Consider the following 26,385-nt stretch of genomic DNA (forward strand, 5'->3'; position numbering starts at 1 on the left):
TGCAGCTAGTGTTACTCTTTCGCAGTACCATGGGGTACTCTTCACAATCACTTTAGCTCACATTTTGCACATGACATTTGGACACTCTTAGGGTGGTCATAAATAGGTTGTTGATACAATCCAACCATTGAGTATAACTGGTAAAGATAAGAACCACTGCTGTAAACCAAGAGTGGTCTGAGCAGGGCCTGGCTTGATACCTGTGGAAGCTGTGCAGCCTTCGGGCCAGCAAGCGCTCCAGCGCCAGCACCTTCCCCAGGAGCAGACCTCGAACGGCTGTCTCCTCACGGCTGGCTGGGCTGATGCGCTGTGCAGTAAGGCGCCAGACATGGATCTCATGCTTCAGCTCTGCAGGAAAGGAAAGCAGAGGTTTCATTCTCCTGCAATCTCAGACATCAGCACCTACTCCCCTCAGCACCCTCCAAGAACAGAAAACACACACCCGTGATGCAGATCTCCAAGGGCCAAACCAAAGCAGTGGCTTCTTAGCTTTCATGTTATTATGAGAGAACCAGAAGACAAAGCTGACTTTTAAAAATTACAGTAGATGCAAAGATAATTTCAACTCTTTGGGTGAAGAATAAATTCTTGAATAGGCATATGAAAGCTAGCACCCAACAAACTTTTTCCCTCCCAAGAAATTACTTCTTGGAGCCAGTAGTTCAGATCTCAGTTCAAAAACCAGACATTGCCCAATCTTTGAAACAGATCTAGTACACATCGGAAATACAAGTGTAGTAGGTGGTGCCTGGTCTCCCCAGTAGGGCATTTGGTAATAGCAGGAGATGGGGAGAGCCCTCCCTCCTGACCAGGCCCCCAAGTTGAGCTTGTGTCTACGAAAGGACACAAAGGAGAGAAATGTAGACAACTTTATGCACTTCTGAAATTAAAAGAATGAGGCAAATTTTCACCCATCAATGAATTTAAACCCCTTCTGATAGAGAAGAGAAAAATGAATTGCCAATTCATTGGCTCCTAAAATACTATAATATCTTATGAAATTTTACTTTTAACCTCTAGTTTACTGTTAAAGATACTACATAAGTTTCTCAAAATATCCACTAAAAGAATATAAGGAAGCACAGTATTTTCATGAATCACCTCTCATGTACAATGCACTATACTACATATCTTAAAAATTCAAGATGAAATTAAAAGAACACACACTTTCAAGCAGGATTAGATCAGTTGACACTAGCTCAGAGCAGAGTCAAGGCAGGGCAATTCTCCCAAGGCCTGTGAAGCAGTGCGCAAGTCTGGGCTCAATGACAAGGAAAATGCCACCATGGTTTTCTTTAAAGGGTCAGCCTTTCAAAGATGAAAACTTTTTAGAATGAAGATAAGTAAAGTACTTCCATTCAGTACATATTGATTCTTTGTAGCTTGCTAAAACAGAAGAAATTTGGGTATAACCTGAAAGCCTCTACAGAGAAACAGATCCATAATTCCCTCAATAAACATAATTCACACCTCATTAAACAACCTGTGAGGTTATGATAATATAAAAAGGAGGAGGAGGAAGAGGACAAAAACATATGAACTAGGCTTCTGAAATGCTGAACACACACACACACACACACACACACACACACAAATGCCGCACTGGGACAGGAATGGGGGGACAAGGTGGTGCAGCAGCTTCAGAGAAAGTACAGAGAGTGCCATTATTTCGTCCAGTGCTCTGAGCTTCATTATATAGTGGATATCATTCAAAGCCCATCCCTAAAGTATCAGAGACTTTCTAGCCATTCTTTCAAGCCATACTAGTGACTGCCACTCTCTCAAGCAGCTGACCAACTTTGAAGAGCTACACAGGAGCATTGCTCAGCTCAGCTCCCGGACCAGCCTGTGGGAGCCTCCCCACCTCTGTGTTTGGAGAAGCAGAAACTGTGAATCTGGCCTTCCAGGTCCCCAGGGCTCCTTTCTGCAGGTGTCTTCTCCAGTGTCACCCTCAGCCCCTCACGCACACCCAGAGCCTAGCTGCCTTCTAGCCCATCAAATCAAACAGGACGGGCTACTCTCCTCAGATCAACCCATGGGTTAATGCTCAAGTAGTGCACTTTCATTTTTCTAGTTGTGGATGAAATAAATATATCATCAATCATGGGAAATTTTGGTTGAGAGCGATTTTGTCCAAGAGAAGGGAGTTCACTGCCTGCACCCAGAGCTCAGTTTAGCCAAGCATCCACTCCTCGGCTCCCAGGCTTCCTCTGTACCTCCTCTGCCATTTTTCCACGCTGTCTCTGCTGAGCTCTAAGACTGTGAACCCAATCAGCTACTTGATACTGCCCTCTGAACCTTGTGCTACAAGATTCACAGATAAACATTCCATCTTCCCCCACAGAACTCTCTCTTCCCTCACTGTCTTAGTTCTTATATGACATCATTAATCTTCCAGGTACATGAACCTGAAATGTCATTTTGGTCTTATCAATGTCATTCTCCTCTACATTTCTGCACTGAACATGTAATGGGTGCCAGACACCATGCTAGATGTTAAAGGAGAAGAATAAGTTGACAAGTTAGAAGACAGGCCTCCAACAAGCTAGACAGAGAAATAAGATACATCGTAAATGAACATGAGCTAAGGCAGTACTAGGCCACAAGAGCAGTTCAGGATATGATGGTGTGGGTCTTGCAGGATCCACCTGTTCCTGACTCAGGTCACCAGCTTATCCAGGCTTCATCTCCTCACATTTGCCTAATTCTGATTGCTGCTCCTCAGTAATCTTTGACTGAAGCCACTTCCTGACAAACCAACCCTGTTTAATCATAAACACTGTTTGCCCTATCTATCTATCTATCTATCTATTTATCTATCTATCATCTATAGAAACTATCTATATATCTATTTATCTATCTATAGATAAATACAGTTAGATATATGGAAACAAGGAATCTATGTTCCTATTTACCTATCTTCTACCTATCTAGGATGATCCATCTAAGAAAACAGATGATAGATAGATAGATAGATAGATGATAGATAGCTTCCTTCTTTCAAATAGCCCATTGTTCCCCATGACCTGAAAAGATCTTTAGGGAAGACTCAAGATCCTCAAATGGTGAGTGCCATTGTGAGCTCTGATCCCACTGTATAAGTTTTAGCTCTTGCTTTGCCTGACTAGCCCTGACCAGGACACATCATCAGATGTCTCATCTCTACCTCTCTGATTACCACCAGCCCCTATCTTTCCAAGCTTCTCAACCACCCCCTTGTGGCATTACTTGTGGTTGCCGTATACATGTTACAAACAGGCAAAGACATTACCATGTGGGATGTGTTCTCTCACAGGAGGTGGTGGCTGCCAGGAGCCTAGAGGAGGGTCACCTGGCTCTAATTCAGGAGTCTCAGGGGAAGACACCTAGGCCAGGAGTTGAGAAATGGAATTATACTACTGTAAGATTCTTATACTTTATGTTAAGTGGTATAATATCACTTGAAGTTAGTGATATAATTATAACTAAAATCACAATTAGAAAATGTGACATGATGATATACTTAAATTCAACCATATCACTAATCAAGTTAAATATCAATGATCTAAACATATCAATTAAAAGACAGATTATTAGCTTGGATAAAAAAGCAAGACCCAACTATAAGCTATTTGCAAGAAATGCACTTTAAATATAAAGACACAAAAAGGTTAAAAGTAAAAGGATGATAAAAATATACCACACTAACAGTAGTCAAGAGAAAGCTGGAATCACTACATTAAGATCAAATTAGTTTTCAGAACAAGAAGATTACTATGGATAGGGAAGGGTACTTCATAATGATAAAGGTGTTCATTCTTCAAGAGGACATAATAACCCTAAATGTTTATGTACCCTAGTAACAAAATTTTGAAATATATAAAGCAAAAAATCATAGAATTGCAAAGATAAATAGACAAATCCACAGTCTTAATCAGAGATTTCTATATCCACCTCTCAATAATTGATAGACAAGTGGGCAGAAAATCAGCAAGAATATGGATGACCTGAATAACGTTATCAGCCAACTTGACCTAATTGTTCATATTGACATAACTCCAACCAACAACAGCAGAATACATATTCTTTTCTAGTGCAAATAGAATATTTATGAGAATAGGCCACATTCTACCATAAAACAGGTTTCAATCAATTCAAAAGGGTTCAAGTTTTACAAAATATGTTCTCTGACCACTGTGAAATTAAATTTGGTAACTGAAGAATCCCCAAATTTGGTGTAGGTAAATACAACTAAAATATCCAAGGATCAAAGAAGAACTCAAAATGGAAATCAGAAAGTAATTTGATTTGAAGGGAAATAAAACAAAACATATCAAAATTGGTGGAAGACCACTACTTAGAAGGAAATTTAGAGCACTGAATACCTATACTAGAAAATAAGATATATATAAAACCAATAACCTCAAACCTCGCATTAAGAAACTAGTAAAAGAAGAATAAATAAATAAACCCAAAGTAAGCAGGAGAAAATAAATAATAAATATCAGAGTATAAATCATTAAAAGAGAAAAAATGTAGAAAAAAATCTATATAATCAAAAGCTGGTTAAGATCAATAACATTGATAAACCTCTAGACAAACCAATCAAAAAAAGTTAAGACATAAATCCAATATCAGGAATGAGAGAGGTTCCTTTATCAAAAATTCTATAGCCATTACATAACCCTCCCAGACTTCGGACAATACTACAAAGCTACAGTAATCAAAACAGCATGATACTGGCACAAAAACAGACATATAGATCAATGGAACAGAATAGAGAGCCCAGAAATAAGCCCAAACACCTATGGTCAGTTAATCTACAACAAAAGAGGCAAGAATATACAATGGAGAAAAGACAGTCTCTTCAGCAAGTGGTGTTGGGAAAGCTGGACAGCCTCATGTAAATCAATGAAATTAGAACACTCCTTCACACCATACACAAAAATAAACTCAAAATGGTTTAAAGACCTAAATATAAGACATGTCACCGTAAACTCCTAGAAGAGAACATAGGTGAAACTTCTTGGACATAAATCATAGCAATATTTTCTTAAATCAGTTTCCCAAGGAAAAGAAATAAAAGCAAAGATAAACAAATGGGACCTAACCAAACATAAAAGCTTTTGCACAGCAAAGGAAACTATCAACAAAATGAAAGACAACCTACAGAATGGGGGAAAATATTTGCAAATGATGCAACTGACAAGAGATATTAATCCAAAATATACAAACAGCTCATACAACCCAATATCAAAAAACAAACAACCCAATCAAAAAATTGGCAGAAGACCTAAATAGGTATTTCTCCAAAGAAGACACACAGATGGCCATCAAGCACATGAAATGATGCTCAGTATCACTAATTATTAGAGAAATGCAAATCAAAACTACAATGAGGTTCCACCTCACACCAGTCAGAATGGCCATCATTAAGAAGTCTACAAATAATAAATGCTGGAGAGGGTGTGGAGAAAAGGGAACTCTCCTACACTGTTGGTGGGAATGTAAATTTGTGCAGCCACTATGGAGAACATTATGGACGTTCCTTGAAAAACCAAAAATAAGGTTACCATATGATCCAGCAATTCCACACTTTGGCACATATCCAGAAAAGATGAAAATTCTAATTAAAAAAGATACATGCAGTCAAATGTTCACAGAAACTCTGTTTACAATAACCAAGACATGGAAACAATCCAAGTGTCCATCAATAGATGATTGGTTGGAAGATGTGGTGTATATATACAATGGAATATTACTCAGCCATAAAAAGAATGAAATATTGCCATTAGCAGCAACATGCAACATGGACGTAGAGAATATCCTACTAAGTGAAGTAAGTCAGACAAAGAAAGACAAGTATTATAGGATATCATTTATACTTGGAATCTAAAAAATAACACAAATTAATCTATATACAAAACAGAAGCAGACTCACAGACATAGAAAATAAACTTATGTTTACCAAAGGGGAAAAGGAAGGGGAGGTATAATTAGGAGGATGGGATTAATGGATATAAACTATGATGCATAAAACAGATAAGCAACAAGGATTTACTGTATAACACAGGGAACTATACTCAATATCTTATAATAACCTAATAGAAAATAATCTGAAATATATATATATATATATAACTGAATCACTTTGTCATACACCTAAAGGTAACACAATATTGCAAATCTATACTTCAATTTTAAAAGTTCTATAGCCATTAAAAGGATAATGAAAAACTATTATGAAAAATTTTAGAATAATTCTTTCAACAATTGAGGTACGATGGACAAATTCCTTTAAAGACATAAACCACAAGTGAGCACTCAAGAAGAAATAGACAACCTTAATAGCTAGCCCTATATCTATTAAGGAATTTGAACATGTAGTTAAAAACTAGAAGGAAGGAAAGAAAGGAAGGGAGGGAGGGAGGTCCAAGCCTTTAAATACCCTGGCAAACATTTAAGGAAAAAAGTAGTAGCAATTTTATACCATCTCTTCCCAAAAACTGAAGAGGAGGGTACACTTCTATATTCATCCTTTGAGGACAGCAAAAAGTAGACATTTCAAGAGAAGACACTGCACACCAATATCCCTATTGTACAAAGATATAAAAATTCTATATAAGATATTAGGAAGAAGAAGCATGAGTTGATATTCGGTGACCAGAGGGGCAGGCTCTGGTTATTATTTGTGCTTTTCAACAAATAAGTCAAATTCTCTCCCATTCTGATCACTTGGCAGGCTGACTCATCCTGGCCCCTGCAACTGGTGACAGTCAGGATGAGCTGTGTCATTCAGTGGTAGAGAGGAACATGTGGTTCTCTCTGTACGATGACCAGCAGCTCAGGGCTCTGAGAACTATTGACCAGGAAGGCACTGCCAGCCACAGTGGGCATGAGGCCAAAGTGAGGAAGAGTCACTGAGATTTCAGGGTTACTTTTTACTGCAGCATAACCAAGCATCTGACTGATGCTCTCTACACACCAAAGACCTACTGAACCCAAATCTCTGGGGTAGGGCTTAGTAATCTGTAGTTATACCAAGCACCCCAAAACCCAACAGTGGCTCAGAGTGATTGCTCTGGCTCTGCACAGCTCACCGTGCGCTGTTTACAGCCTGTCTTGGCATTGCCATAGGGTTTCAGCATTATCCATGTCCCAACCATCCCCTCCCTCTTCCCTCAAAGTTTTCCTCAGCTCCTTACTCTGGAAGAGCGGAGGAGTCAATTACACGGATTTGTTTCTATACTTCCAAATCAGTATATCTAAATTAATCTCAAGATAAGGCTCTCCAGAAGAGCTTATACACAGCATAGATTGCCTGGGGGTGGGCCTGGTAACCTGTATATATAACAGTCGTTCCCGAGTCATTCTGATCACCAGGGTGGTTGAGGGATGTTGGGGAGAGGCGCAGCTGTGCCCACACAAGCTTCTAGAGACAGATTAGCCATTGTAATTGATTATAGTCTCCTTAGCTATCCATTGGAATGATGCTTTCAATTAGAAAACTAAACCTAAATATTGTTACCGCACTTTACATATACTAGTTGATGATAAAACATTTTGAACGCCTCTAACTGGTTGCTATGGGTTGAATAGTGTCCCCTCAAAGTTCATGTGTTGAAGTCTTAACACCCAGTACATCAGAATGTGACCTTATTTGAAAATAGGGTCATTGCAGATGTAATTAGCTAAGGTGAGGTCATTAGAATGGCCCCAAATCCAAGATGACTGGTGTGCTTACAAATGGAGAAATGTGGACACAGAGACACACAGGGAGAATGCCATGTGAACATGAATACAGCCATCTAAAAGCTAAGGAGACAGGCCTGGAACAGGTCCCTCCTCACAGCCAAACAATCCATGATTTTGGACTTCCAGCCTCCAGAACTATGAGGTAATAAGCCACAATAGGTGGCTTATTAAGCCACCTTAACTTCTATGGAAATAAACCATTTTTTGTTTAAGCCACCCAGTCCATGGTACTTTGTTGTAGCAGCCCTAGCCAATTAATACACTGGTCAATGAGAAACATGGATCAAGGTACCTCATTGCAAGAAATATCTATTTTAATATAAACAGCAAACGTTGATTAAAATTTTCTTCAAAACAGATAAGTAATGGAATCGTTTGCAGTGGTCCCGTCGGTTACCAAGGCAACCTGCACAGTGTCTTGCACAGGGCCTGGCCAAGAAGACCCTGACTGTTTCCCAAATACTCTATTGCTTCTAATCTATCCTGACCAGTAATGCTCTCAATAAAATATCTACTAAAAATTTTAAGTGAGGAAAATGCAAAACCATTAGATGGCCACGAGCCCTATTCCTCCTGGTCACTGCCTCACCAATATGATCTTGATGGACACAGTATTATATCCCCTGGGCTGGATTGTGTTGCCATTTTTGTAATCACATTTAGTTTCAAACTACAACATATTAGAACAGTACAGTCTATATGCTATGCTATTTGTATTGTATACACGTGGTTTAATGCTGTCATGACATGCAAACTGTATACAGTGGACATTGCTTCCCACATTTCACTCTATAGAAAACTAAAGAGGCACAGCTCATGGATTTAAAGCCCCTGAAAGCACACTGCGTACCAGGAGGCAGACAGGGACATGCTAGTGTGCAGCATCCCAACGACTGACGCTTCCCTGATATTTTACAGGCGATTAACCTCTTAACTTTTCGTGGCAACTTCCCCCAGAAACAATAGTATCGTGGCAGTAAACTCTGAGGCTATATGAGGAGGTACTTCCACTCACCGACAATCTCACTGGGTTCCTTGTTATACAGCTTTTTGTTCCAGTAAAGCAGTCTGAGGAGTGGAAAGGAAAACAAGAGAACGAAGCAAATCCCAGCAAACATGTGTGCGGTGAACCCAGCGAAGTCCAGGCCCTAGAAACAGGAAAGAGAAGTGAAACCACAGGCGGGCCTTCCCGCAGCACAGGTGCAGCCCCATGGCAGGGTCCAGGGAGGGCGGAGCCCGAGGGCCGTGGAACCCAGCAAAAAGTCCACAGAACAGGTACTCTTCACCATGCTGTTGAAAACATTCAGGATTTGTTTCTTTCACATTGAAAAACCAATTATTACCTGAATGTCAAGCAAACTTGGGAGGAAACAAAAAACAGGTCATCACATCTAATCCCAACCTTAGCTGTGTCTACTTCACCACTGGACTAACTTGTCCCCCAGGATCCGGTGAAACAGGACTGATGGGGACAAAACATACAACTATCACTACCATAGAGAAAATAGATAACCAACAAGAAACTACTGTTATAGCACAGGGAACTATACTCAATATTTTGTAATAACCTATAAGGGAAAAGAATCTGAAAAAAATAGATATACATGTAAGTATAACTGAATCACTTTGCTGTACACCTGAAACTAACACAACGTTGTAAATGAACTATGCTTCAATTAAAAAAAAAAAGACTATGGGGCAACATTCTCCCATTTGAAGGTAAATTGACTTTTTAAAATATTTCACTTAAGTCATTGCCATCAGTTTGAAAGAGCACTGCCATGCCTGGAAAGCACTGTCCTCCACAGATCACCCAGTGGCCATCAGGACTGAAGCCCCCCAGGGTGTTCCAACCAGCCTCAACGGTCCTAGGCAGGAGCCCTCTCCTTCCCCTCACACTTCCTTTGCCTGTCTGTGGGCTATTTTCCACGGTCAGCCGCTGAGAACATCTTTGTTGTTGGATGAAATCCCCGCTAGGTTAATTTGTTAGGTAATATGTCACCAACAATATTAGTCAGTTTTGTCCTTTTGTTTACACTGTGCTTCAACCTTCAGCAAATACGTGCCCTCTGAGCTCCTCGCAGGACAGATGAGGCTGCTGTCCCCACGAAGCAGGCTGTGAGAATCAGCTTCTTACTGGCAAGGACTCCAAGTCTTTTCTGTAGTGTTCATGGACTACTGATGCCACAAAAAGGGGTCAGAGGCACAATGACAAAGCATTGGGGGTGACCCCCAGGCAGGAGGGACCATGGGGGTAGGGAGAGTAGGTCCAGGGGTCATTAGTGACCACCTTCAGAGACCATGCCCAAGGCAGCAAGTCAGGAAGACCACCTTCTAAAGGCCTGAGCTGGAAGGAGTGATTTCAATTATATTAGTTGTTGTTTATTAAAATTTACTTATGTGTCCCCCTCATTTCTGGAAAAGATCTGAAACCACTTATAACATTGCTAAAGATACGACACAACTTAGAAGCCATTATCAGTAAGTTGTGCCAAAATTTAGGCTTGCCAGTGTGCCATGATCTGAAGTTCTTATTCTTTTGCAGTTTATCTGCACATCCAAAGGTTGCCCTTGAAAACAGTGTATGAATAACATATGAGGTTATATGAAGTTAATCACATACAGACAGCAGGGAGACCTACCAGGATGTGGGACTCATGGCATGCTTTTAATGGCCATATAAGAATTCACCACTTTTCTAGTAGTTCTTCAACAAGGATATTACCTTGGACTTTGTGTTTATCTATAGAATGCATGTCCCAAATATCTGGTTTAAAAAAGGTCCAAGACACATTTAGGGGCCCTTGAAAATCATTTAGTTTCTTCTAAAATCAGAAACAAAACAGAAAATCTTTTGAGTCAAAGAAGATGGCTTAAAATATAATATTAATATAATATTAACGTATTTTTCTGTATATGAATTCAGTCATGAATGTAATGTAAATGTAATTAATATTACAAGTAATGTAATAACATAATTAATGTAAATGTAATTAAGGTTTTTTGGAGGGAAGAGCGCATGAAGGCAGAAGTACTTACATCCTGAGTAATTCTGGGTCCCTTTGGGACACAATACAGGTATCCCCCACTTTTTCAGATTTCGCTTTATGTCACTTTGCTTTTACAAAAGACCTACATTAGCACCTGTTTTCGCTAAGAAAGAAATCTGAGGAGGATTTCCACTTTTATGAAAACAGGTGATTGCTCTTTTAACTTTATGCCATTTTGGCTTCCAAAAGGTGTCATAGGAAAGCTCTATTTCCGGATAGTGGGGAAAACCTGTAACAAAGCTATAAAGTAACAAAACCACCCACTATCATGCTTACATCAGTGCAGTGCTTAAATGCAGCCCTTTCTTGCAAGGTGCTGGTTCTATTTCTTCCCTCTCAGCCTTGTTTCGTACTGTTTTGGTTTTGAAGTGTGCCCCAAGGGCACAGCAGCCTGGTGAGAGAGCCACAAGGAAGGTCGCAGTGGTGCACGGCACAGGGGCCTGATGGGAAAGGCCTGAAGAATGTCCTAGCGCACACATCTCTGGGGCACAGTAGGAAATGCCTTCCAATGATGTGTGAGATGCCATTCAGAAGCAGAGGGTACATGGTTCCCCTAAAGAGACTTATCTAGCTAGGGCTGTTTAATATGTGGTTGAGGGAGGAGCTTCAAGATGGTGGAGGAGTAAGACGCGGAGATCACCTTCCTCCCCACAGATACACCAGAAATACATCTACTCGTGGAACAACTCCTACAGAACACCTACTGAACGCTGGCAGAAGACCCCAGACCCCCCAAAAGGCAAGAAACTCCCCACGTCCCTGGGTAGGGCAAAAGAAAAAAGAATAAACAGAGACAAAAGGATAGGGCCGGGACCTGCACCAGTGGGAGGGAGCCGTGAAGGAGAAACGGTTTCCACACACTAGAAGCCCCTTCGCGGGCGAAGACTGCGGGTGGCGGGGGGAAGCTTCAGAGCCACTGAGGAGACCGCAGCCACAGGGGTGTGGAGGGCAAAGCGGAGAGATTCCCGCACAGAGGACCGGTGCCGACCGCCACTCACCAGCCCGAGAGGCTTTGCTCGGCCGCTGGGGCGGGCGGGGCTGGGAGCTGAGGATCGGGCTTTGGTCGGATCCCAGGGAGAGGACTGGGGCTGGCGGCATGAACACAGCCTGAAGGGGTTAGTGCGCCACGGCTGGCCGGGAGGGAGTCCGGGGAAAAGTCTGGAGCTGCCGAAGAGGCAAGAGACTTTTCCTTCCCTCTTTGTTTCCTGGTGCTCGAGGAGAGGGGATTCAGAGCGCCGCTTGAAGCAGCTCCAGAGATGGGCGCGAGCCATGGCTAACAGCGCGGACCCCACAGACGGGCATGAGACGCTAAGGCTGCTGCTGCCGCCACCAAGAATCCTCTGTGCGAGCACAGGTCACTATCCACACCTCCCCTCCCGGAGCCTGTGCAGCCCGCCACTGCCAGGGTCCCATGACCCAGGGACAACTTCCCCGGGAGAACGCACGGCACGCCTCGGGCTGGTGCAACGTCACGCCGGCCTCCGCCACCGCACGCTAGCCCCGCCTCTGTGCCCCTCCCTCCCCCCGGCCTGAGGGAGCCAGAGCCCCCGAATCAGCGGCTCCTTTAACCCCGTCCTGTCTGGGCGAAGAACGGACGCCCTCAGGCGACCTACAGGCAAAGGCGGGGCCAAATCCAAAGCTGAACCACAGGAGCCCTGCGAACAAAGAAGAGAAAGGAAAATCTCTCCCAGCAGCCTCAGGAGCAGCAGATTAAATCTCCACAGTCAACTTGATGTACCCTGCATCTGTGGAATACCTGAATAGACAACAAACCATCCTAAACTGAGGAGGTGGACTTTGGGAGCAACGATATATATTTTTTCCCCTTTTTTTCTTTTTGTGAGTGTGTATGCGTATGCTTCTGCATGTGATTTTGTCTGTATAGCTTTGCTTTTTCCATTTGTCCTAGGGTTCTGTCTGTCCATTTTCTGTTTTTCTGTGTTTTTTTTTAAGTATAGTTTTCAGCACTTGTTATCATTGTGGATTTGTTTTTTGGTTTCGGTGTTCTTTCTTTCTTTTTAATTACTTTAAAAAATTAATAATTATTTTTTGTTTTTTATTTTAATAACTTTTTTATTTTATTTTATCTTTTTCTTTCTTTTTTCTCCCTTTTATTCTGAGCCATGTGGATGACAGGCTCTTGGTGCTCCAGCCAGGCATCAAGGCTGTGCCTCTGAGGTGGAAGAGCCAAGTTCAGGACATTGTTCCACCAGAGACCTCCCAGCTCCACATAATATCAAACAGTGAAAATCTCCCAGAGATCTCCATCTCAATGCCAAGACCCAGCTCCACTCAACGACCAGCAAGCTACAGAGCTGGACACCCTATGCCAAAAAACTAGCAAGACAGGAACACAACCCCACCCATTAGCAGAGAGGCTGCCTAAAATCATAATAAGGTCACAGACACCCCAAAACACATCACCAGAAAGACAAGATCCAGCTTTATCCACCAGAACACAGGCACTAGTCCCTCCACCAGGAAGCCTACACAACCCACTGAACCAACCTTAGCCACTGGGACAGACACCAAAAACAACAGGAACTACGAACCTGCAACCTGCAAAAAGGAAACACCAAACAGAGTAAGTTAAGCAAAATGAGAAGAGAGAAAGACGCAGCAGATGAAGGAGCAAGGTAAAACCCACCAGACCTAACAAATGAAAAGGAAATAGGCAGTCTACCTGAAAAACAATTCAGAATAATGATAGTAAAGATGATCCAAAATCTTGGAAATAGAATGGAAAAAATAAACGTTTAACAAGGACCTAGAAGAACTAAAGAGCAAACAAACAATCATGAACAACACAATAAATGCACTTAAAACTTCTCTAGAAGGAATCAGTAGCAGAATAACTGAGGCACAAGAACGGATAAATGACTTGGAAGATAAAATAGTGGAAATAACTACTGCAGAGCAGAATAAAGAAAAAAAGAATGAAAAGAATTGAGAACAGTCTCAGAGACCACAGGGATAACATTAAATGCACCAACATTCGAATTATAGGGGTCCCAGAAGAAGAAGAGAAAAAGGGACTTAGAAAATATTTGAATAGATTATAGTTGAAAACTTCCCTAATATGGGTAAGGAAATAGTTAATCAACTCCAGGAAGCACAGAGAGTCCCATACAGGATAAATCCAAGGAGAAACAGGCCAAGACACATATTAATCAAACTATCAAAAATTAAATACAAACAAAAATATTAAAAGCATCAAGGGAAAAACAACAAATATCATTCAAGGGAATCCCCATAAGGTTAACAGCTGATCCTTCAGCAGAAACTCTGCAAGCCAGAAGGGAGTGGCAGGACATGTTTAAAGTGATGAAAGAGAAAAACCTACAACCAAGATTACTCTAGCCAGCAAGAATCTGATTCAGATGTGCTGGAGAAATTAAAATCTTAACAGACAAGCAAAAGCTAAGAGGATTCAGCACCACCAAAACAGCTTTACAACAAATGCCAAAGGAACTTCCCTAGGCAGGAAACAGAAGAGAAGGAAAATACCTACAATAACAAACCCAAAACAATTAAGAAAATGGTAATAGGAACATACATATTAATAATTACCTTAAATGTAAATGGTTTAAATGCTCCAAACAAAAGACATAGACTGGCTGAATGGATACAAAAACAAGATAGGTATATAGGCTGTCTACAAGAGACCCATTTCAGATCCAGGGACACATACGGACTGAAAGTGTGGGGATAGAAAAAGATATTCCATACAAATGGAAATCAAAAGAAAGCTGGAGTAGCAATCCTCATATCAGACAAAATAGAGTTTAAAACAAAGACTGTTACAAGACACAAGGAAGGACACTACATAAAGATTACAGGATCAATCCAAGAAGAAGATATAAAAATTGTAAATATTTATGCACCCAAAATAGGAGCACCTCAATACATAAGGCAAATACTAACAGCCATAAAAGGGGAAATGGACAGTAACACAATATAAGTAGGGGACTTTAACACCCCACTTTCACCAATGGATAGGTCATCCAAAATGAAAATAAATAAGGAAACAAAAGCTTTAAATGATACATTAAATAAGATGGACTTAATTGATATTTATAGGACATTCCATCCAAAACCAACAGAAAACACTTTCTTCTCAAGTGCTCAGAGAACATTCTCCAGGATAGATCATATCTTGTGTCCCAAGGCAAGCCTTGGTAAATTTAAGAAAATTGAGATCATATCAAGTATATTTTCTGACCACAATGCTGTAATACTAGATATCAACTACAGGAAAATATCTGGAAGAATACAAACACATGGAGGCTAAACAATACACTACTTAATAACCAAGAGATCACTGAAGAAATCAAAGAGGAGATCAAAAAATACCTAGAAGCAAATGACAACAAAAACACAAGGACCCAAAACCTATGGGATGCAGCAAAAGCAGTTCTAAGAAGTAAGTTTATAGCAATACAATACTACCTTAAGAAACATCTCAAATAAACAACCTAAACTTACCCTTAAAGCAATTAGAGAAAGCAGAACAAAAAACCCCAAAGTTAGCAGAAGGAAAGAAATCATAAAGATCAGATCAGAAATAAATGAAAAAGAAATGAAGGAAACGATAGCAAAGATCAATAAAACTAAGAGCTGGTTCTTTAAGAAGATAAACAAAATTGATAAACCATTAGCCAGGCTCATCAAGAAAAAAAGGGAGAAGACTCAAATCAATAGAATTAGAAATGAAAAAGGGGAAGTAATAACAAACACTGCAGAAATATAAAGAATCATGAGGGATTACTACAAGCAACTATATACCAATAAAATGGACCAACTGGAAGAAATGGACAAATTCTTAGAAATGAACAACCTTCCGAGACTGAACCAGAAAGAAATAGAAAATATGAACAGACCAATCACAAGCACTGAAAATGAGATTGTGATTAAAAATCTTCCAAGAAACAAAAGCCCAGGATCTGATGGCTTTACATGTGAATTCTATCAAACATTTAGAGAAGAGCTAACACCTATCCTTCTCAAACTCTTCCAAAATATAGTAGAGGGAGGAACACTCCCAAACTCATTCTATGAGGTCACCATAATCCTGATACCAAAACCAGACAAAGATGTCACAAAAAAAGAAAACTAGAGACCAATATCACTGATGAACATAGATGCAAAAATCCTCAACAAAATACTAGCGAACAGAATCCAACAGCACATTAAAAGGATCATACACCATGACCAACTGGGGTTTATCTGCGGAATGCAAGGATTCTTCAATGTATGCAAATCAATCAACGTGATACACCATATTAACAAATTGAAGGAGAAAAACCATATGATCATCTCAATAGATGCAGAGAGAGTTTTCGACAAAATTCAATGCCAATTTATGATAAAAACCCTCCAGAAAGTAGGCATAGAGGGAACTTACCTCAACATAATAAAGGCCATATAGGACAAACCCACAGCCAACATCGTCCTCAATGGTGAAAAACTGAAACCATTTCCACTAAGATCAGGAACAAGACAAGGTTGCCCACTCTCCCCACTATTATTCAACATAGTTTTGGAATTTTTAGCCACAGCAATCAGAGAAGAAAAAGAAATAAAAGGAATCCAAATCAGAAAACAAGAAGTAAAGCTGTCACTGTTTGCAGATGACATGATACTATACATAGAGAATCCTAAAGATGCTACCAGAAAACTACTATAGCTAATTAGTGAATTTGGTAAAGTAGCAGGATACAAAGTTAATGCACAGAAATCTCTTGCATTCCTATACACTAATGATGAAATATCTTAAAGTGAAATTAAGAAAACACTCCCATTTACCACTGCAACAAAAAGAATAAAATAGTTAGGAATAAACCTACCTAAGGAGACAAAAGACCTGTATGCAGAAAATTGTAAGACACGGATGAAAGAAATTAAACATGATACAAATAGATGGAGAGATATACCATGTTCTTGGATTGGAAGAATCAACATTGTGAAAATGACTCTAGTACCCAAAGCAATCTACAGATTCAATGCAATCCCTATCAAACTACCACGGGCATTTTTCACAGAACTAGAACAAAAAATTTCACAATTCGTATGGAAACACAAAGGACTCCAACTAGCCAAAGCAATCTTGAGAAAGAAAAATGGAGCTGGAGGAATCTGGCCCCTGGACTTCAGACTATACTACAAAGCTACAGTAATCAAGACAGTATGGTACTGGCACAAAAACAGAAATACAGATCAATGGAACAGGATAGAAAACCCAAAGATAAACCCACGCACAAATGATTGCCTTATCTTTGATAAAGGAGGCAAGAATATACAATAGAGAAAAGACAGCCTCTTCAATAAGTGGTGCTGGGAAAACTGGACAGCTACATGTAAAACAATGAAATTAGAACACTCCCTAACACCATACACAAAAATAAACTCAAAATGGATTAAAGACCTTAATGTAAGGCTAGACACTTTCAGACTCTTGGAGGAAAACATAAGCAGAACACTGTACGACATAAATCACAGCAAGATTCTTTTTGACCCACCTCCTAGAGAAATGGAAATAGTAACAAAAATAAACAAATGGGACCTAATGAAACTTAAAAGCTTTTGCACAACAAAGGAAACCATAAACAAGATGAAAAGACAATGCTCAGAATGGGAGAAAATATTTGCAAATGAAGCAACGGACAAAGGATTAATCTCCAAAATTTACAAGCAGCCCATACAGCTCAATATCAGAAAATCAAAAAACCCAATCCAAAAATGGGCAGAAGACCTAAATAGACATTTCTCCAAAGAAGATATACAGATTGCCAACAAACACATGAAAGAATGCTCAACGGGTCTTCCCTAGTGGCACAGTGGTTGAGAGTCCGCCTGCCGATGCAGGGGACACAGGTTCGTGCCCTGGTCCGGGAAGATCCCACATGCCGCAGAGCGGCTGGGCCCATGAGCCATGGCCGCTGAGCCTGCGTGTCCGGAGCCTGTGCACTGCAATGGGAGAGGCCACAACAGTGAGAGGCCTGCGTACCGCAAAAAAAAAAAAAAAAAGAATGCTCAACATCATTAATCATTAGAGAAATGCAGATCAAAACTACAATGAGATATGATCTCGCACCGGTCAGAATGGCCATCATCAAAAAATCTAGAAACAATAAATGCGGGAGAGGGTGTGGAGAAAAGGGAACACTCTTGCACTGCTGGTGGGAATGTGAATTGGTACAGCCACTATGGAGAACGGTATGGAGGTTCCTTAAAAAACTACAAATAGAACTACCATATGACCCAGCAATCCCACTACAGGACATATACCCTGAGAAAACAATAATTCAAAAAGAGTCATGTACCACAATGTTCATTGCAGCTCTATTTACAATAGCCAGGACATGGAAGCAACCTAAGTGTCCATCAACAGATGAATGGATAAAGAAGATGTGGCACATATATACAATGGAATATTACTCAGCCATAAAAAGAAACGAAATTGAGTTATTTGTAGTGAGGTGATGGACCTAGAGTCTGTCATAGAGAGTGAAGTAAGTCAGAAAGAGAAAGACAAATACCGTATGGTAACACATATATATATGAAATCTAAGAAAAAAAATGTCATGAAGAACCTAGGGATACGATGGGAATAAAGACACAGACCTACTAGAGAATGGACTTGAGGATATGGGGAGGGGGAAGTGTAAGCTGTGACAAAGTGAGAGAGTGGCGTGGACATATATACACTACCAAACGTAAAATAGATAGCTAGTGGGAAGCAGCCACATAGCACAGAGAGATCAGCTCGGTGCTTTGTGACCACCTAGAGAGGTGGGATAGGGAGGGTGGGAGGGAGGGAGACACAAGAGGGAAGAGATATGGGAACATATGTAGATGTATAACTGATTAACTTTGTTATAAAGCAGAAACTAACACACCATTGTAAAGCAATTATACTCCAATAAAGATGTTAAATAAATAAATAAAAATAAATAAAATCAAAAGCAAATAATTTTTAACAGACATTAGGTGGAAAAACTACATTGTAGAAATGTAAGTATAAGATAATAAGTAAAACATACATATACATAATATTCCATTATGTAATTTATGTTATAAATGAATAGAAAATTTACAATGCTTAGAGAGTGACAGCTCTCATCTACATTGTCCTGATCTCTGGTTTTAAAATTAAGATGCATGAATCTGGTTACACTGGTCATCTGTATATAAGGGAATGCAGACCACTCCCTTGAGGAGGGATGGCCACAGGGGGATTTAATTCTATCTATGGTGTTTAAATGTGTTACAGCAATAATGTATTTGTGAATTATTACTGTGATTAAAAAACATATTTACAATTGCAAAAAAAGAAAATCTACAAACAATAAATGCTGGAGAGGATGTGGAGAAAAGGGAACCCTCATACACTGTTGGTGGGAATGTAAATTGATACAGCCACTATGGAGAACAGTATGGAGGTCCCTTAAAAAACTAAAAATAGAACTACCATATGACCCAGAAATCCCACTACTGAGCATATGCCCTGAGAAAACCACAATTCAAAAAGTGTCATGTACCACAATGTTGACTACAGCTCTATTTACAATAGCCAGGACATCGAAGCAACCTAAGTGTCCATCGATAGATGAATGGATAAAGAAGATGTGGCACATATATACAATGGAATATTACCCAGCCATAAAAGGAAATGAAGTTGAGTTATTTGTAGTGAGGTGAATGGACCTAGAATCTGTCATATGGAATGAAGTATGTCATAAAGAGAAAAACAAATACCATATACTAACACATATATATGGAATCTTAAAAAAAACAAACAAAAAAACAGGTTCTGACGAACGTGGGGCAGGACAGGAATAAAGATGCAGACGTAGAGAATAGACTTGAGGACACGGGGATATGGAAGGATAAGCTGCAACAAAGTGAGGGAGTGGCATTGACATATATAAACTACCAAATATAAAATAGCTAGTGGGAAGCAGCTGCATAGCACAGGGAGATCAGCTCGGTGCTTTGTGTCCACCTAGAGGGGTGGGAGGGAGACGCAAGAGGGAGGAGATATGGGGATATATGTGTATGTATAGCTGATTCACTTTGTTATACAGCAGAAACTAACACAACATTGTAATGCAATTATAGTCCAATAAAGATGTTAAAAAAAAAAGAATGAAATCAATTCAGACCACTTAACTCTAAATTAGAGGATCAGTCACCTAACTTCCCACTCTCAAGATGACCAAGAGCACTTCATATGAAGAAGTGACATCCATTTAGGGTAAAATTTTATTAAGTGTGCAGGTAAGCTGCACACTTCTATTTATTGGAAGCAACCCTGTTATACTGATACATACCATCTTCCTCAACTCCTCGTTGGAAACAATAATGACGTTTGGTGGGTCCCCAATGGCAGTGGCAGCTCCTCCAATGTTTGTGAAGATCACTTCTGCAATCAGGACTTGTCTTGGATCAAGATTGAGCACCTCACACAATCTGTCATGAATGGAGGAAGATGAAAACAGTCCCGCTATTCACATTGTGAACGGCCCATGTGAGACTTAAAAATTTTTAAAGCATTTGCTTGTACAAGGGAGGCATGTGTGTGCACGTGCTCGTGCACATGCACACGCAAACTCACACACCTGTGAGAAGGGCAATGCTGAGGGGTAAAAAAATGACAACAATGCTACAGAGCTACTGGATAAAGTTGACTCTCAGCATTAGATTTCTCTGAAAGTTAACATACAACCCATCTGAAATATCCATGTGAAAATATACTCCTGCCTTGCCCCCACAGGTCTGGAGGAAGCGCTCAGGGTGCAGGACCCTGTGCAGGGCAGGCCCTGGCACAGATGAATGAGTCTTTGCCACCAGACCCCTCTGAGTAGGATGAGGCTAGAGCAGAAACCACCGCCACCCAGTGGCTCACACCATGCCTGCCAACCTAGCTCCATACCCACCTTACACTTTTCAAATGCTGAGGCCCTAAGCTTAATATTAACAAGGAGCACACACTCTACAGCAGTGGTTCTCCACCTTGGCTACACACTAGATATGTCTGGGAATCTTGACAGTCTTGCTGCCCAGCTCACGACAGATCAACCCCTGGGCCTGGGCCTGGGCAGCAGCGTTTAGAGCTCCGCAAGTGGGTCCACTGAGCACACAGTTGAGAAAAGGCTACTCTAAAGAAAGTTTAGGAAATACCTCATGGTATTTCCTCCTCCACCTGCCCATCACATTGCCCACTTCCTTACAGAAGCCAGGCCTGGGTGTGGAAGTTGGCAGAGAGGAGGGTCCCTGCTGCATTCAAGGGTTCTTTTTTTTTTTTTTTTGGCCACTCCACGGCATGCAGGATCTTAGTTCCTTGACCAGAGATTGAACCCACGCCCCCTGCAATGGAAGCGCAGAGTCTGGGAAGTCCCTCAAGGGTCCTTTCTACCACCTCCCAGCTCAGAGCACAGCCAGCAGCTCTTCTGAGGGGGACTGGCCTACAGAACCGTGTGGAAGCTGAGAAGGGAGCAGTGTCCAGGGACCAGGCACAGGGATGAATCCAAAAAAGAGGATCAGACCCCAATCAGCAGCAGGAGCTGTCAGGTTAAGAGGCCCCGGCTCTGCTTCTAGCAAGAAAAGGATTAGTGCGTGCTAATCAACAACGCCAGATCTGGCTGTTTAACTGTAAAGACTAGCGCTACTGAATCCAGACAAAGGCAGAAGAAATGTGATTAAGCTTATAGAGTCATGAAGAATATGGTAGTATAAACAGTGAATCTGAGCACACCAACATTTCGATCTTGAAAGATGTAATTTTTAGACTAATAAATGGAATTGCTATTCTCACATAAAATTACAAAGCCAGTTCCTAGAACACTAAGGATATAAACAAATCCCAGCAAGGCTGAGACAACCCTCAGCTGCCCAGGTTATACAGGGATGCTGAGAACGTGGGTGCCATCATCAGAGAGTGCAGTGACATGCTGGAATCTGGCACATTGTGAGGTGATTTTCAAACCAGTGTCAGCAGCAGAGTTGCCCTGGTTGAAGTGGGGTGGGTGTGAACTGCCTCTTGCTCACTGAGGTGTCCTAGGGGCAGGGTTGGTTTTAACATGTGCTACAGTTTACAACACCCTCCATCCCCCATTTACCCTCAGAAGAGCCCTGGGTGCTGGGAGGTGCTATGCTCCCTGTGCAGGAACGCTGAGTTCAGCGTCCCTCCCCTCAAATCTATATTTGCACGTGGGCCATGACAGTGTAGTCAAGCTTGCAGAAGCCTGAGCAACAGACTGACTTGTGACACTGCAGGCCAATCCGTGGGCTGCTGCCTGCTCTCTGTTCCTCTCTAACCTTCTTTCTCCTCTCCCCAACCCACACTCCAACTCCCTCCTCCTCTGAGGGTCACTACTCTTCCAACAACAAAGGCATTGCCCAGAATTAGTCCTGAGCTCTGGAAGTAGCCCCTCGCTGGTGACATTGAACTTGCTGTGTCTCATGCCTCAAGTGCAGCAGAATCTCTTATCTGGCAGAATCCTCAGAACACTAGTTTGGGTTAATCTCTTTGATGGTACAACCCAGATCAGTGCAGCTGAAGTGACTTGTCTAAAGGTCCTCACTACCTAGCTTCCCAGAAACCACCAGCCATATCTGTGTCCCCTCAGTCTCCCCAGGACCAGCCAGCACCAGCACATGATGGGTCTAAGCAGGGGAAGACCATGATATGCTGGGAACCATCTTTAAAATAAAGAACATAAAGTCTAGATACAAGTGTACATCCATGACCTTGGAAGGGGCTGCACAAGGACAGGCTGAAGCCCAAGCCCCAGGAGGCTCCAGGAGATCAGCCTGTGGTGCTCGGTGAATGTCAAACAAAGGAATTGGATGGAATTAAAGGGAGCAACATAGAATCAAACTGAATTTCTCTTTCCCAAAGTTGCCTTGCAAGGCCTTGCCAGGTCCTATCCTCCCACAAGGAGCCTGCCAGAGCGGGACGGCAGCCCCACCTCCCACCCTCTGGCTGAGCGCCCCACGGAGCCCATGGACCTGAACTCCTGGCCCCTGACGGTCTGTCCCACAGGACACAAAGGCCCATGTGTGCTGACTCCTGCAGCGCTTCTGCAACCACCACTGCCACTGTCACAGCCGTGCACACAGAGCCACAGACCCAGTGGGTGTGCAGGCCGGACCCAAGCACACGGGTGGAGGGCGAGGTCAGCAGCCAGCATGCGCTGCCGTGAGCCTGGCCTGATGCCCACACGGTGCCACTCTGCCTACCTTATGGTCACGGGAGTGAAGAGGAGCGCTGTGGTGACGTTGTCCAGGAAGGCAGAAAGGACTGCGACAATGAGACACAGCATGATGATCATGGCCCATACTCTTCCCCGGGACAGTTTGTATGCCTGCAGCGCAATAAAGAACAAGCCAGGATCAGCAGGGTCAAAGAACAGATGCAACATTTCATTAGGGTCTCTAAAACTAAGGGTCTAAATAAACATTGCATGGAGGATTAAAACTTAGACCCACAAACTCCTAAATCTGCTGAGATGAGGCAGTAATGGCTGGACCTGGACGTTCTAAGTCCACCCTGGCCTATGTTCCTTCCCTCAGATTCTCCTTCTCAGTGCCCTGTGGTGGTCAATCTGTCACAAGGTGACGGCCTGTCACCCCTGTATCCCCTAGTCTTTTACACACTCCTTTTGGTTCGACAGCTTGGGCTGTGACGTTGGGATCCACCTGACCCTAGAGTCTGCTGATCTTTGGGGATCTAGGGGTTACTTTCAGTACCAAGGTATTGTGAGGAAGAGGCCAGATAGTACCTGGGAGGTGCAAGATGGTGCACAAAGATGGCAAAAATCACAGAATTGTTCTATCATTCAAGGTTTGGAAAGGGCTTTGTAAAGTAAATAAGTTTTCTTTGTTTTTTTTTTTTGTTTTTTTTTTGCGGTACGTGGGCCTCTCACTGTTGTGGCCTCTCCCTTTGTGGAGCACAGGCTCCGAACGCGCAGGCCCAGTGGCCATGGCTCACGGGTGCAGCCACTCCATGGCACGTGGGATCTTCCCGGACCGGGGCATGAACCCGTGTCCCCTGCATCGGCAGGCAGACTCCCAACAACTGTGCCAACAGGTAAGCCCCATAATAGTCTTTATTTTAAAGTCTATTTCATCTGATATGAGTATTGCTACTCCAGCTTCCTTTTGATTTGCATTTGCATGGAATATGTTTTTCCATCCCCTCACTTTCAGTCTGTATGTGTCCCTAGGTCTGAAGTGGGTCTCTTGTAGACAGCATATATATGGACCTTTTTTTTATCTCCATTCAGGCAGCCTATGTCTTTTGGTTAGAACATTTAATCCATTTACCTTTAAGGTAATTATCAATATATATGTTCCTATTACCATTTTCTTAATTGTTTTGGGGTTGTTATTGTAGGTCTTTTCCTTCTCTTTTGTTTCTTGTCTAAAGAAGTTCCTTTAGCATTTGTTGTAAAGCTGGTTTGGTGGTGCTGAATTTCTTTACTTTTGCTTGTCTGTAAACGTTTTCATTTCTGCATCGAATCTGAATGAGATCCTTGCTGGGTAAAGTAATCTTGCTTGTAGGTCCTTCCCTTTCATCACTTCAAGTATGTCCTGCCACTCCCTTCTGGCTTGCAGTTTCTGCTGAAAGATCAGCTGTTCACCTTATGAGGAGTCCCTTGTATGTTATGTGTTTCTCCTCCCTTGCTGCTTATAATATTTTTTCTTTTTATTTAATTTTTGATAGTTTGATTAATATCTGTCTTGACACGTTTCTCCTTGGACTGATCCTGTATGGGACTCTCTGAGCTTCCTGGACTTGACTATTTCCTTTCCCATGGTGCGGAAGTTTTCAACTATAATCTCTCAAATATTTTCTCAGCCCCTTTCTTTTTCTCTTCTTCTTCTGGGACCCCTATAATTTGAATGCTGGTGGGTTTAATGTTGTTCCAGAAGTCTCTGAGACGGTCCTCAATTCTTTTCATTCTTTTTTCTTTATTCTCCTCTGTGGTATTTAGTTCCACTATTTTATCTTCTAGGTCACTTATCCATTCTTCTGCCTCAGTTATTCTGCTATTGATTCCTTCTAGAGAATTTGTAATATCATGTTTTGTGTTGTTCATCAATGCTTGTTTGCTCTTTAGTTCTTCTAGGTCCTTGTTAAACATTTCTTGTATTTTCTCCATTCTATTTCCGATATTTTGGATCATCTTTACTATCATTACTCTGAATTCTTTTTCAGGTAGACTGCCTATTTAATCTTCATTTGTTTGGTCTGGTGGGTTTTTACCTTGCTCCTTCATCTGCTGCATATTTCTCTGTCGTCTCATTTTGTTTAACTTACTGTGTTTGGCGTCTCCTTTTTGCAGGCTGCAGGTTCATAGTTCCTATTGTTTTTAGTGTCTGCCTCCAGTTGGTGAGGATGGTTCAGTGACTTGTGTAGGCTTCCTGGTGGAGGGGACTGGTGCTTGTGTTTTTGTGGGTGGGGTGGATCTTGTCTCTCTGGTGAGCAGGGCTGCTTCTGGTGGTCTGTTTTGGGTTGTCTGTGAACTTAGTATGATTTTAGGCAGCCCCTCTGCTAATGTGTGGGGTTGTGTTCCTGTCTTGCCAGTTGTTTGGTATGGGGTGTCCAGCACTGGGGATTGTTGGCTGTTGGTGGAGCTGGGTCTTCACATTGAGATGGAGAGATCTGGAAGAGCTCTCGCCATTTGATATTACATGTGGCTGGGAGGTCTCTGCTGGTCCAATGTCCTGAACTTGGCACTCCCACCTCGGAGGCTCAGGCCTGACACCAGGCCGGAGCACCAAGACCCCGTCACCCACATGGCTGGGGTCACGTGAAAGAGGCCCTAAACCATCCAAAGCTATATCAAATATCCAGCTGGGAGATCTGAGTAGCGGGGACATGGGCTCGTCTGTGGTATGGTTGCTGGGCGCAGGCCGGGTTTTCATCCAGGACCAGTACGAATTCTGCCAGTCAGAACTTGCTGGTGGATTCCTCAGGGTATATGGGGATATATGTATACATATAGCTGATTCACTTCGTTATACAGCAGAAACTAACACAACAATGTAAAGCAATTATACTCCAATACAGTTGTTTTTTTAAAATAAATAAACAATTAATTAAATACAGTAAAGAAAAAAAGGAATGTTTATATGCTCAATGTTTAGAAAGTAATCATTGATATTATTTCACCAAAAAGTGGAGTAATCAGAAGCTGATGACTTAAAATATTGGGATACTCTGAAGTGCAAAGCAGTTTTGGTGCATAGCTCTCAACCTACCAGTTTGAACCCTGTCATACGAACACTCAACTCGAGTACGCTTCTCCTTGATCCTCTTCTTTGGTTATTTGTTGAGAAGCTGAAAGTGTTGCTCAGAGGCACCTAACTTAGCACAGCAACTCTATCCATCTTTTCAGCAGTGATTTTGAAAAGGAGGACAGAATTTTAAAATATTTGCTTTAAGTGGTAGTTTTATTCACTAAATATGTAATGGTGGGAAAATAAATACGTCAATTAACTAATACATAACTATTAAATGCCACATCAAACTTACCTTTACAGCACAATAATCAAAAAATCCAGTATCTGAAAATATGGCGACTAAGATCAT

The 26,385-nt window shown here is 41.7% G+C and overlaps 1 protein-coding gene across 2 annotated transcripts in view; it reads right to left on the reverse strand.

Annotated features, from left to right (window-relative positions):
• The window catches only part of OCA2 (OCA2 melanosomal transmembrane protein), a gene marked incomplete at both ends in the record, with an annotated part of 172,560 nt that overhangs the window by 89,893 nt on the left and 56,282 nt on the right, over nt 1-26,385 (reverse strand). For both annotated transcript variants that reach the window (XM_079710371.1, XM_079710370.1), the window contains 5 exons: nt 201-348; nt 8,750-8,882; nt 20,117-20,255; nt 23,028-23,152; nt 26,329-26,385. In XM_079710371.1, the coding sequence (XP_079566497.1) occupies nt 201-348; nt 8,750-8,882; nt 20,117-20,255; nt 23,028-23,152; nt 26,329-26,385 (602 nt within the window). The remainder of the gene's footprint in view (nt 1-200; nt 349-8,749; nt 8,883-20,116; nt 20,256-23,027; nt 23,153-26,328) is intronic.

The sequence above is a fragment of the Hyperoodon ampullatus genome (genome assembly GCF_949752795.1).
Source record: "Hyperoodon ampullatus genome assembly, chromosome: 8".
NCBI classification, from domain to species: Eukaryota; Metazoa; Chordata; class Mammalia; order Artiodactyla; family Ziphiidae; genus Hyperoodon; species Hyperoodon ampullatus.